This window comes from Neomonachus schauinslandi, chromosome 1 (genome assembly GCF_002201575.2).
Source record: "Neomonachus schauinslandi chromosome 1, ASM220157v2, whole genome shotgun sequence".
In the NCBI taxonomy this organism is placed as follows: domain Eukaryota; kingdom Metazoa; phylum Chordata; class Mammalia; order Carnivora; family Phocidae; genus Neomonachus; species Neomonachus schauinslandi.
In genome coordinates, this window is record NC_058403.1 from 191019770 (window position 1) to 191032906 (window position 13137).

The 13137-nt window shown below is 38.1% G+C and overlaps 1 protein-coding gene across 1 annotated transcript in view; it reads left to right on the top strand.

The window, feature by feature from the left end:
- Nucleotides 1-13137, top strand: part of ERC2 (ELKS/RAB6-interacting/CAST family member 2) — a 917787-nt gene that overhangs the window by 605229 nt on the left and 299421 nt on the right. Inside the window, exons 12-13 of the mRNA XM_044912797.1 lie at nt 2018-2211; nt 8121-8132. Coding sequence (XP_044768732.1) covers nt 2018-2211; nt 8121-8132 — 206 coding nt within the window. The remainder of the gene's footprint in view (nt 1-2017; nt 2212-8120; nt 8133-13137) is intronic.

Below are 13137 nucleotides of genomic sequence, written 5' to 3' on the forward strand. Positions count from 1 at the left end.
ATATTTGTTTTGTGTGTTTCTAGCTCAGCTCATGAATTCTTTTTTAAAGATCTTAATATTGTTGGTCAGGTAGTTTGAGAAAATGTCATGAAAAAGCTTTTTAGTTGCCATAAAATAATGGTAATATGGCCTAAAAGTGGAAGAGAATTAACATCAATATTTTGTTTTCTTTTTCTTAGGAATTTTTAAAATTATATTTTCAGTGCTTTTCTGATACAAGAGTAATGAATTGATTCTTATCACAAATAGAAATAAGTATATGGAGTAGTTATTTTCTTTTAAAGTAGAATATCGACTCTACATTTTAAAAGTGGAGATTAACAAATTTAAATATTCATTACTTCAATTTAAAATAAAATTGTTAGATGAATAAACTTCTAAAGGCATATTAGCTCAGGATTCTCTTTCAGATTATTTTAATTATACTGAAAAAGCTCACTAATCTATTAGAATGAAATCTAATATATACACTAAGTAAATAAAAATAAATGCTTTCTGAGAAGTGTTGGTAAAAGGGAATAAGCCAGTACATGATAGTAGTGTTGAATTGATAAATTTCTCCAAGTTCTTTTTGCATAGTTGAGTTTATTTCTTGAATAAGGAAATCTTAGATTAAAGAACATGAAAGCAAATTATTTTCCTCCTATCCTCATGCTTAAATAATATGTTACATGCAAGAATATTATTCTAAAAATGATTATTTTGTCATAAATAAGAAATTTATTTTTATACTAATTTTTTTAATTTTTTCAACTAAATCATTGCAAAACCTGTCAACCTTGTAACAGTAGTACTTATTAGTATTAATTTTTCTAACCATGCATGATTCATTTAACCCCACAGTAGCTGTAGCTTGCTTGCCTTGTTTTTTCCCTGAAATTAAACAAAAAGATATAAAAACACAATGAACATCTGTTCTATATAGCAAGACAGCAGAACAACTTAAGTCCTAATAAATTGTTAACATTGTATGATTTCACACATGGATTTTGGAGATACATACATATATGACTTCTCTGAACTTTCTCTGTTGAATGTGCACTGTTGTTAAACTACTTGTTTTTTCCCTGCCTACTCTTTGAAGAAGTCAATTAGGAATAATGGGAAACAAGGGGTAGGCAAAACATTGCAGTGCAGTGTTATTTCCATCTGTCTGAGAATATTTCAGCCAAAAGTTTCTTTTGGGAAAAAAAAAGCTGTAACACACTTTCAGACACACAAAATCACAAATACTTTGGCTGCAAATTATTCTGCAGTGTTTTTGCTGTGTTGTTGCCTGTGTGTGTTCTTGTGTGAGAAGCTGCCACCCACCCATGCATGTGTTTGCAGATTCTCGTCTGTGTGCTTGTTCATGAATTAGCTCATCTTCCTCCTGGTTCAGGTTAAATTTAATAAAGAGAACAAGAATTTATGGGTATGACTGTTAGCTGGAAAGCCCTTCCTCACTTGCAAGTCTTTCTTTCAACCTACATCTTCTGCTGAAATTTCTCAGTGGAATGGTGTTCGGTGATCAGTCAACCAGTCTTTTACATGTTACCTGGCTTTACGTAGACCCTCAGTGGTTCTTGGAAAAATAATTTAATATTGTTTTATCTCATTTTCTCTACTGGAAAAGGAAGCTGTTGGTATGAATCACCTCCTTAACTGTGAGGAGTTGAATTGTGTTAGTTCTGCTTGCCAAAGCAACAGGAATAAAGATATCACGGTGTGTCCCCCCACCCTCCCCCATTTCTTGGTGGGGGAAAAAAAAACCCCAAAAGTAGTAACATTTAATGCAACAAAATATTAACAATAAAAGAAACTCTCTTGTGAAACTGTAATAAATTTAAAATCAGCATCGTTTTAAGGTAGCTGAAATGTGTGATTTTCCATTTTGCCTTTTAACTGACAGTATACCCATAATTCTTGATGGTTATTATTTTTTCTCCAAAGATAATTTCTGGGCCATTGGTTACTACACTACCTATCGTTCTAAGTTGTTGTCTTAACTACATTCTTTAAAAATATAATGTTGAAGGCTCATAATGTTGAAGATGACTCCAGGATGAACCCCGAGTTTGCAGACCGAATAAAACAACTTGATAAAGAGGCATCTTACTACCGTGATGAGTGTGGCAAGGCCCAAGCGGAAGTTGACCGGTTGCTGGAGATCCTCAAGGAGGTGGAGAATGAAAAGAATGACAAGGACAAGAAGATTGCAGAACTTGAGAGGTAAATTTTGCAGTCATGTTGTGAATTGTCAGCAGCGAGTGAACATGGATTGCTTAGTTGCCCATCACAGGTTGTAGTGGATTTGGAATGCACATTCATTTTCAAGTTGGAAATGAGGTACGTATGAGGAATAGGACCTGTTAGGGATGATGTTATGTTTCTGTGGGATACTCAAGAAGGCAATTGGCTTATCTTTTGAGGGGTTATGTACTTCTTAAGTGTTTAAGAAAGTAATGGCCAAGTTTCTTGAGTGATGTCCCTCATCTAGCATGTGTGCCAGCAAAGTGTGTGAGAAATTGAGGCTCTGACTACTTGAAAGTTTAGTTTTTTGTTTTTTGTTTGTTTTTTTCCCATGAAAGACAAGCATTTGTGGTTTAGATTTGTTTCAAGCAAATAATATATTTGGCAATTCATTCAAGATAGGAGAAAGGGAAAGGAGCTCATATCCTTTGGATGTTTTTTGGCACACCACAACAAATTCATCTTGGGATGTATCTTTTAAGAGGACCTTATAGCATTTGTTAAATAAATATGTTTGAATAGGGTCTAAGGCAGGCCTAGCTGATAGCAAATTCTGTCTAAAAACAAAGAAGGTTATATCAGGGTTCCAGAGTATTTAGATTTTCAGATAAATCGTATCCATATTGCATTTATGTATAAGATAGACTCTAAAAATTAAGCTTTCTATCATTGCTTTTTCCTATATTTCATATAAGGAAAGAATTTCTGAATAACGTAACTCCATTACGTCCGAGGATTTCTTATTAGTTCAGCAATAAGGCAGAATTTGTCTTTCCTAGATTCAGTCCATATGGAAGAGATCAACAAATTTTGAATAAATCAGTGAATGTTTGCCAGCTCTGATCAAGACACTCATGAGACCCGACAGAAGTTTAAGACATACGTGGAGTAGCTCTCTGTGGCCTGTGGAAAGATCATGGGCTGTACTGACAGAAAGATCTGGGTTCAAATTTTGCTTCTGCTTTGTGCCGGCTCTGTCACCTTAAATCTTGTTAGAAGTGAATCTCTAACAATCTTTTAAAATGTATCATCCTTTTCAGGTGCCAAGTCCTGGTGGGATAGTTACATCATTAGGAATAGTTGAATGCTAAAACAAATAAATTCTCAATTTTTTTTTTTTAAGATTTTATTTGGTTATTTGACAGAGAGAGACACAGCGAGAGAGGGAACACAAGCAGGGGGAGTGAGAGAGGGAGAGGGAGAGGCAGGCTTCCTGCCGAGCAGGGAGCCCGATGTGGGGCTCGATCCCAGGACCCTGGGATCATGACCTGAGCCGACGGCAGACACTTAACGACTGAGCCACCCAGGCGCCCCATAAATTCTCAATATTAAGTGGCCGTGTATTAAATGGATAGGTCAGTTCTCAAATTTTCAACATTTTCAAGGATAGTATTTAATATATTCAAACTCTAAATCAATTAATATTTCACTTAAAAATCTTAGTATTAATTTGATGATAACCAGATTTTTATACAGCGTGACCAATTTTAGTGATTAAGTCAAGAATTTCTTTTCCTGAGATAAGTATACAAATTAAAATCCTTAAAGGCTTAATTTTAATTTTAAAATGCGGGAATGTTCTGTCTATTGGTTCTTAAAAACACTGTTAATTTTAGATGTATCTACATGTCTACTTTGGAATTATATATTAGGACCAAAATTTTTCTTAAAAAGCTAATGTGAGATCACAGGGATGTTACCGTCACATCTCTTCTATTGGTGACCCTGAAAGGTTGAATTACCTCTTGGAGATTGGTCCTGTGGTGAGAATTCGGCAAAACTATAACGTATGTTTCCTGACTCCTAGTCTACTGTTCTGAGAAGCTGTGAGCCTCTGAAGGGCATAATATTATCTATGCTCTAGATAATATTAATCATAGTAATTACAATAACAGTAATAGATTATGTATATTTTATGCTCACAGTGTGTATCAGGTACTCTGCCGAGCACTTGACCTGCAGTACTATATACCATTTAATCTTACCCACATCACAGAAAGTATCATTATCTTCATTTTATAGATGAGAAAACTATGACTTATACGGATTAAGTAACTTCCTAAAGCTTTCAGAGTCTATAAGATTCAAAGTCAGAATTTGAACCCAGGTCTAACAGGTTAGTGACTGAGAACAATCCTGTCCAACAATGAGCCAGAAGGAAGAAGTTAGTCCAGTAGCACTAAACAGTCACAGAGCCTGCAGAGAGAGAAGCATTGCTCTTGGACCCCAGGAGATCTGTCTCATCTTTATTAGCTTTCATGAGAGAAAGTGATGTGCCCCACATTTTGAAGGCATTTTTCTGCGCTAACCCAGGTCCCCAGAACTGTAACTGAAAAATCAGGATCAGCTACTATAAATATTTGCATAAAAATAGCATAGTCATCCAGTTGGAGAAATAGGTCTTAGCTGGACACTAGTGCCATTAAATCATCGAGAATATTCACATTTTTTATATCCTCAATATGGAATGCATTAAAACAACAGTGATTTTACAGGCATTTATCTTTATGTACTTTCTGCACATTTTCTTTATCTCTGCCTTTGCCTTTCCTTAAAGCTGATGCCTCCCAGGCACTGTAATTCATAAAACGTGTGATGAGACTTGAGTCTGTCCTAGTTCTCTGCCTGCCTGTGTCTTGGGTCCAGCAGCAGAACATAGTCTGGGAAATGTCTGAGACCCAGCCCCAGCCCAGGCCCCAAAGGAGGTTGTGGGGGTTGGAAAGTAAGAGGGGAAGTTTCTTGGGAAAAGGAGAGCTCAACCTTGGCCTGCCTTCCTGAAGCAGTATCTGCTGGGCTCCATGTGTATCCTGACCAAAACATCTTCCTTGTTTGTCAGGCAGCCCTTTTCAAATTGGGCAATATCTCCATTTTCTGGCTTAAACTACAAAATTCCTACCTCGTAATGTTGGGAACTAAAGATTTCTTAGCAGTGTGACATATATCTCCCTTTTGGAGTCATGGAGGAGTGTTTGCAATTAAGTTTGTGATTTTGAAAACCAAAAAATTGAACTTGAAATAAATTTGTGGTCTCTGGTCTGTAATGTGACCTACCAGAGTGAAAAGACTTCTTTTTAAAAGCAACGAGTGTTCTAAAATATTCCAGAACTTCAGTCATGTGCAACAAAAGATTCAGGGTTAGGAATAGCATAACTCAAATGGCACCGACGCTGGCCTACTTCTCTCTCAGAGGGCAATTCTTGTTTGCTTTCTACTCTGCTAATCTTCCCATTTTTTATTTTCTTCACAATGTATACATTCCAAATAGCATATGCCTGGCACTTACATGGATGCATTTACCTCTTAAATTCCACGTGAATGATGTTTTACATTAGCCATTGAAGATTTTGCTTTTCAAAATGCATATTGCTCCAGTGTGGTCCCCATGTGCAGTTTTTCCTATAAATTTTTGCACTTGATGCTTATGGCTCAACAGGGAGCTTCTGCCTTGGACAGCATGTGAATGGACTCCGGGGAAGTTTGACACAAGGTGGGTGAAGGGCCTTGAGCATACGCCTAAGAGTTGGTCCAAATCAGGCTGACGTCTTTATTTGATCACTAGTGCTAGATACCATGTCTGCTATGTGATCAGATAGGTAATCAAACATTAAAGGGAGTGAAATATGTGGTCTTTCTGTGTCAGTGCCTATCAAGGTCTCTGAGTTTTATTTAGAGTTTCAGAATTAATTCTGCCTTAGGGGAAAGAGAGAGGTTAACAGATCTCTTGTCAAACAAGACCTGCTGTCACTAGGTTTCTGCATCTCAGCCATGGGAAGGTATCAGTCAGGTGACCATTCATGTAATTATCCTAAATATGGTAGGGGGTTTGTTGGTATTTGTCTAGGGGACAGGGAATGCCCGAATCAAGCCCTTGATCACATCCTTCCCCACTGTGGAGAAGAGTGTGTGTCCTTTGGGGTTCTGCTCCTAAGACATAACAGAATAGAAAACAGGGAGCACTTAATTATCTGGGTCACTGACTAATGTCATCAGACATTCGGACATTTGAGAAATCATCTTAGATGCCTAAAAGCACCTTATCTAAGGTTGAGAAACAGACTGTTATTTTTCCTTCTGAATTTTTCCTTTAATGTGATGACATAATTTCTTTGATGCCTTTTAGAACACTTTTAACGAAATGTAAACTGAAGCTTTATTTAAAAAAAAAGTGGTACTATGTTCTAGAAGTCTCATGGTACATCGAAGAAACCTAATACCAGTTCTATTTGTTCTGATATGAACTCTTCTTGCTGAGAAATAGCCATTTATGTTTGGTAAAACATTTGAAGAAATTTCAGTGAAGCAAGTAGCAGATAGTTTTGCACCATCCCTACCAACCCTTTGGGGAAGGTCATGGATGTCATGGATGCCCTTGGGAATTTGATGAAAACTAGGAGTCCTTGGAAAGGCAATTAATTGCTATTTCAATTTAGGATTCTCTAAAGCTTGGCCATGGACCTCAGTTTGATATACCTTTCTGATCCAGAAGAATTTGAAGCAACGGCTGGGGCCAAAGTCCCCACAATGATCATGGCCTGATCTAACTTATTTTTAATCAGTTGTGTGTTTATGATCACGAAACACTGTGCAGGGGAATTTCAGACGTGAGGGATTATTGGACCGATGCTTTCACTGTGTGTTTAATCCTGAATTTTCTCTTTGATTTTTATCATTATGATCAACACTATTTTCATTTGAAATGTTCTTGTTTAAGCTTTCTCCTGAGGATTTGTTTTGTTTTTCCTTCCTCTGTGAGATGCTTAACATTACTTCTTATTTTCAAAAATTTTTTTAAGTTTCATTTATTTAAGTAATCTCTGCACCCAACAAGGAGCTCAAACTCACAACCCCAAGATCAAGAGTCATGTGCTCTTTTACTGAGCCAACCAGGTGCCCCTAAAATTACTTCTTAATAGTATGGAGTGGTGGGGTCCCCTTGAGCAGATAGCTGGTAACATATTTGTTCATCCACTTTGTTTTTCACAAAGAGCATTATATAGGTTCGCAAAATGAATGCCTACTGTGTGCTCCTGTGGTAGCTTCAAGAAGATCATGACTTTTTTTTTTTCTTTTAATTTTTGCTTGGATTTGGGACTTTATTATTTTGACTAGAAGGGCATGCTAAACATTTTTGCACAAATAAGTTATCAAGCATCTGGATATTTTCAGTGATGAAGTATGATCCTCATTTTCACAATTAAAAAAATAATTACTCTCAGCTTTGGAAGTTGCCCTGCCCTCTCTTGGGAGGCTGATAGGCAGGCAGCACCTCACTCGAAGCCCTGGGCACAGTGTCTTTGATCATTGTGAGGTGCAGTGCTTTGTGAGCATCTAAAATGGAAATCTTTGAACAGAAAGCTAAATTGTTCAGGTCCTTTTGGTTTTCAAGGAGGAAGGAAGAATATCTCATAAGATATAACCATTTAACTTCCTGGTTCAAATAAAATCTTTCCGACATCAGTGCTTACCACTAGCTCTAATATCTTAGTAAATTCCATTTCAGTTTATTAAATAATAAAATTTTGTATGGACACAGATAGGAACTTTCCCTATGAGTATTCCTCCAGAAAAGGGAAAATTCTGCTACTGGGTTGCTGGAGCGCACCTCTGGTTCACACCCATGCTTACAGTGATAAAGCGGGAGAGCAGATACTGTTTTTTTACGTGTGATATTTAGTAGAACAGCTTACAGTGTGTGCCCCGGGCTTTTTGGGGTAATATCAGATAAAAGTTGCTTTATTGTCCTTCATTTGGTTATTAAACCTGCTAATATAACATCTGTTGGCTGTATTTTTAAAACTAATGCATTTCCTTCCTTTTATTCTCTTTTGCTATCTCTTTTCCTTTCTGCTTATCCTCCAAATTGCTGCTTTCACCCTTGCTCCAATCAGCTTGACTCTCAGGTCAGTACTTTCAGTTTTTCTTCTAACCGCCTTTCCCTCCTAAGCTCAATTTATTGCTTGCACTTGTTTAACACATTTCTGAAATGGTTTTCCTCTGGCCACCACATTTTTTTTTTCCATTTCATCCCATGCCTAGGGAAGTTTTATTTTATGAAAAAGCCATATAGGTGGGAAAGGGCAAAGAAGAAGATGGGAAATAAATCACTGTTGGATTATTCGATACATTTGATTCTCAGATTATACAACCAGTAAGAGAAATTAGAGTGAAATTCTAGAGCATTTCTCCTGAGCAGCTCAGAAAATTGGCTGTGTGATGATAAAACATGTTGCAGTGGAAAAAAACAAAATCCAGGATGCTAAATTTAACCTAGGAGAACAAAAGATCTGCCTGTGACACAGCAACTCAAAAGCTAAATTTAATAGTGCAAGCCACTCAGACTTTTTGCTTAATAAATCACTGTGTTTTGAAAGATTTATGATACTTTTTTTTAAAGTCACTTTTGAAAATTATCAGTGTGTTGGTAACATATTGTACACACATGTTATTTCCTGTCATTGTTTTGGTTTTTGACTTTTTAACTTCATTTTTATTAGCCGTAAGACATACTTTAATTACCTAGGGCACAGCATATGGAACCAAATGTAAAAGTAGATTCAGCATTGACTATGTGCACCCTGATATTAAGAAGCAAAATGAATATTTTTTTCTTAGAAATGCATCCCAGATTTGATTCCTCTTAGATAGGAGTCCAAGTCAGTAATTGGTTCTCCTTTAAGTCAAGCAAGACTTCTTTTTATAATAATATGCAGTACTATCTAGTGATTCCTTCATTCAATCAATGAATTTACCAGAAGGGGCTCATTGTATGATTTTGGGCTACCAAGTCTTAAAAACAAAAAAAACTCAAATTGATAGCCAGCGTAGTCACTCTTTTGAGAGGCAAGCAATGTTATTTTCTTCTCTTTATTCAGTATCTGCACCTCTTTATTCTGTCCACTGCTCATCACCTAATCCACCAGACTAATGCATTTATGCTAGCAGCAGATAATTTCAAAATGAGGCCTCTTGCCCACACACCAGTTTGCTCCCAATTGCTGTGGCTCATAGCCCTTGAAAATGAAACCACATCTCTGCTATTCCCACATACCACACTGGGTGTCCCACAGCAACTGCCTTGAACTTCATCTCGCTGAAAGAAGCCCATTCTCAAGAGTTCTCCAGTGATCTAAACAGAGATGAAAAGCATGGTCCTACAGAACTGTTCTCACTCTAAACCTAATAACTATTAATTCACTTTCTGGTGCCCCTATGTGCAGATACAGACATCGTAATGAAGGTTGGAGAGGAGGAGGTTGGCCACATGGCATCCAAATCTTTCCTCCAAGTTTTGGATCTGCTCCTTTAGTGAAACTTTGAGCTTTTCTCCTTGCCTGTCTTTTTTGTTTTCTTTCTACTTTTGCCTTCCCTTTGCTGCTCCTAATCTGCACCTGTTGAAGCCCTTGAGACCAGGGACCACTTTGGCTCTCACACCTGAGGCTCCCTGCCAGGACCTTCAGATGTTGTCCACAGGCATTCTGCTGTATCTTATGTGTCAGAAACTGTACTGTGTAGTATTTAGTTTTTTCCTGTTTCATGGTGAATGAACATGAACTCTGACTCTCAGAAGATAGGATGCAGGATTAGGGGTGGGAGAGGTTGTGGATAACAAGGGGTCTCTCTATAAGGGGCTTGGTGTGTCGATTTGGTTTGGTAAAATGTTCAGGCCAAGTCTGGTTGTGTGAACTATATGGTCAAATCAAGATTCAGATCATTTCAACCTCTTGCCCCAAATGAACACAATGGAGAAAATGTGCAATCCTTGTCAACAGTCTCTTGTTATATTTTTAGTGTAAGAAGAATTGGGCAACTCTGCGTTCCTGGAACAAAAATGTCTATAGGTCTTAGAAGCTTTCTTGAGCTTTGATAAATTTCCAGAGTTAACTCTGCTTTTTTCCCAACCACTTCCAAGTTTACCAGTTAAAATAAAATGAAATGTACCAATTCTGGAGGGGAGGTGGGCGGGGAGATGGGCTAACTAAGTGATGGGTATTAAGGAAGGCACTTGTGATGAGCACTGGGTGTTGTATATAAGTAATGAATCACTAAATTCTATACCTGAAACTAAAATATTACAATGTATGTTAACCAACTGGAATTTAATAAAAACTTGAAAAAGAAAAAAATATTTAAGGGAAAACAAATGAAATGTAACAATTGAATTGAATACAGGATCTCTGGCCCATGTATTTTCTTTATATGGCTCACAATTGAGATACATATATTTGTGTGTGTATGCACACACACATATGTGTGTGTATATACATTATATGTGTGTATACAGATATCACATATATGTATTTTTTAAATGTACGGTCTTTCTTACTGTAGAATTTTATGGTCTGCCCTGCACCTCCCTACCTCCCAATCTGAAGTTTGAAAACTTGACTAACTCTTGGGTCTTTTTTTCTGTTCTAGACTCCATGGAAAATCTTCCCCTCCAACTACTTTTTAAAATGGCCTCATTTCCTTTTCAAACTCTATGTAGACTCTCTGCTTGAAATCAGGTGGACATATAATAAGGATCTGGTTTGGTAAAATGCAAATGTCATATTCCAAGCCTGTTCAGGTTCTCACTCCAGAAGACTCCATTTCTGTCAAGAATCTCTTTACACAAAAGCCAGCGGGAAGCTGTAGAGATTTAATAGGATCCCTGCATTGCACTCTGGGGGAGGGTTTATGTGAAGTTTGCTCATTTCTAGGACCTGTTTATGAGATTAGCATGTGACTTATGACAGATGAAGTTATCTAGATAAATGTATGCAGCCATTGACCAAGAAGAAAAAAAAAAAAAAGAAAAGAAAAAGTATTCTTTGGGATTCACTTCAAAATCCTGCCAGAGAGTTGACCAAGTAAAACCAGAAGGCTCAGGCCTTTCTGGGCTCTTCCAGCTTCTGATTTCCTTTGGATCCTGGTTCAGCTTCTTCCTTGTTTGTGCCTCAGTATGCCCTCTTGAAGAGGAGGGAGCTGTCTTTGGAGTAGGTGTTCTGGGATCCTCCCTGCTTATGTCCAGCGGAGGTGGAATTGGCTATTGGCTGTGTACATCTCCCTGGCAAGCAGGCTCCAGCTCATGGCTGGCGCCTGGCAGCAGGCGTGAGCTCATTGTTACAGTCATTTCAAACATTTCCACCAAAATAAACTCTTGGTGATGTTTCCCCAAAGTTCAGTACTGCACTCTCAATCTCTCATTCTTCTAGCAAAGGATGAAGTCATTACTCCTGGATCTCAGATGCCTGTTGCCCAAAGAAATAATGAGAAACAACTTGCTTAGAGCATTCCCTTGCTGTCCTGCACTTTGCTCTTTGCTAGGGCCAGTTCTTGCCCCATTCTGTCCACGAATACCTAGTAAGCTCCTTCTGTGTGCTAGGCTTGGCACTATATGCTGGCCTGGCATTTCTAAAAAAATAGCTGATGAAAAACTGATAAATTCGTTGAAGAAATAATGTATATGACATTCTTCATTTTTATATTCGTGATGCACATCGATATTAATAATAATAGAAATAACAGAAGTAGAAGCAGCAGTAATAATATTGGGCATTAACTAAGTGCCAGCACTGAATTTATCACTTTTGATGTAGTATTTACTCAAAACAACTGTATGACGTTGGGACTGTCAGTTCTTCTATGTTAGAGAATAGAAAACTAGAGAATAGAAAACTGGAGTTCATAAAAGTTAAATATTTTGCTCAAATTAATACAGCTAGTAAGTGAATAAATTGTTTTTTTTTTCACCCGAAAGCCAGTCCTTTCTGATATACCAAATGGAATCTTTTGCCACTTCTGCTCCAATTGCATTAAAATCTTTGAGAAGGACCGCAGTAGGGACACCTGCACAATTGTGTGGGATCCATGGTTTCCCAAATATGAGGTTCATAGAATATACCCCATGAAGCACTTTGGGGAAATACTGTCCTGCCTGCGGTGCAACCAGCCTCTGTCTTTGCCCTGAGATTCATGCCCTCCCACCCCTCTCCCTCCTTGGGCTGGTTTCTCCTCAGGTGTCACCTCTCCAACTTTCCCTGAGCCCCTCAGGCAGAAGCAATTTCTCTCTGCCTTGATCTCCTTAGAGCTTTATCTGACCCTTTCCCCTGGCCTGTGTTATATCCTACCTCCAATTAGGCACTGTGTCTCCTAGTAGATGGTGGCCTCCTTGAGCACTGGCTGGGTCTCTGGCTCCATGGGGTGTTGTGCCACACACTGGAGGTGGCAGTCACACTCCTGTGTGTTGAATAAATGTTGAAGAGAGGAACTTCCATTAGCTTTTTCTCACCCTTCCCACCCTCTATGCGGTCCCCATGGAGAGTTGCTAGTGGCAGAGTTGACTGCACTGGAGATCTTATAGCTTCAGACAGGAAGCCCTAAAAAAAGATACGATTCATTTTTTATTGAGCTGGATGCTTGAAAGTTCAAGAAAAATAAAGACGCAAATAAAAGGAAAGGAGAAAAGATCTCCTTCTGGATTTATTTTATTTTCTTTCTCCCTCTCTCTTTCCCTCCTCTGCTCCTTCTTCCTTCCCTTTTTCCTCCCTTTCTTATCTCCCTACTTCCCTTCTTACCTCTCTCCTTCTGTCTTTTATTCCTTCCTTCCATCTTCCTTTCTTTTCCTTCCCTTTGCTTTCTCTTTCCCTCCCTCCCCTTCCCCCTCTTTTCTTGACTGTTCATTGAAATCTTTCTGCATGAGGGAGTCAATGCTGGGTGTTGGGAATATAGCAGTAAAGCAGACATGACCCCTCCCCTCACTGAATTCAAAGGCCAGCACTTCCTATAAGGAAGGATTTGGCCACTAAGAAAAATAGTTTGTCCCATTTATACTAATAACTGGAAAAACTGGGTTTCAGGTGTTCTTTAAAATTCCTTTTCCTGTTGGGGTTGAAGGGGTTATCCACAGGTCAGAAAATTATTTCC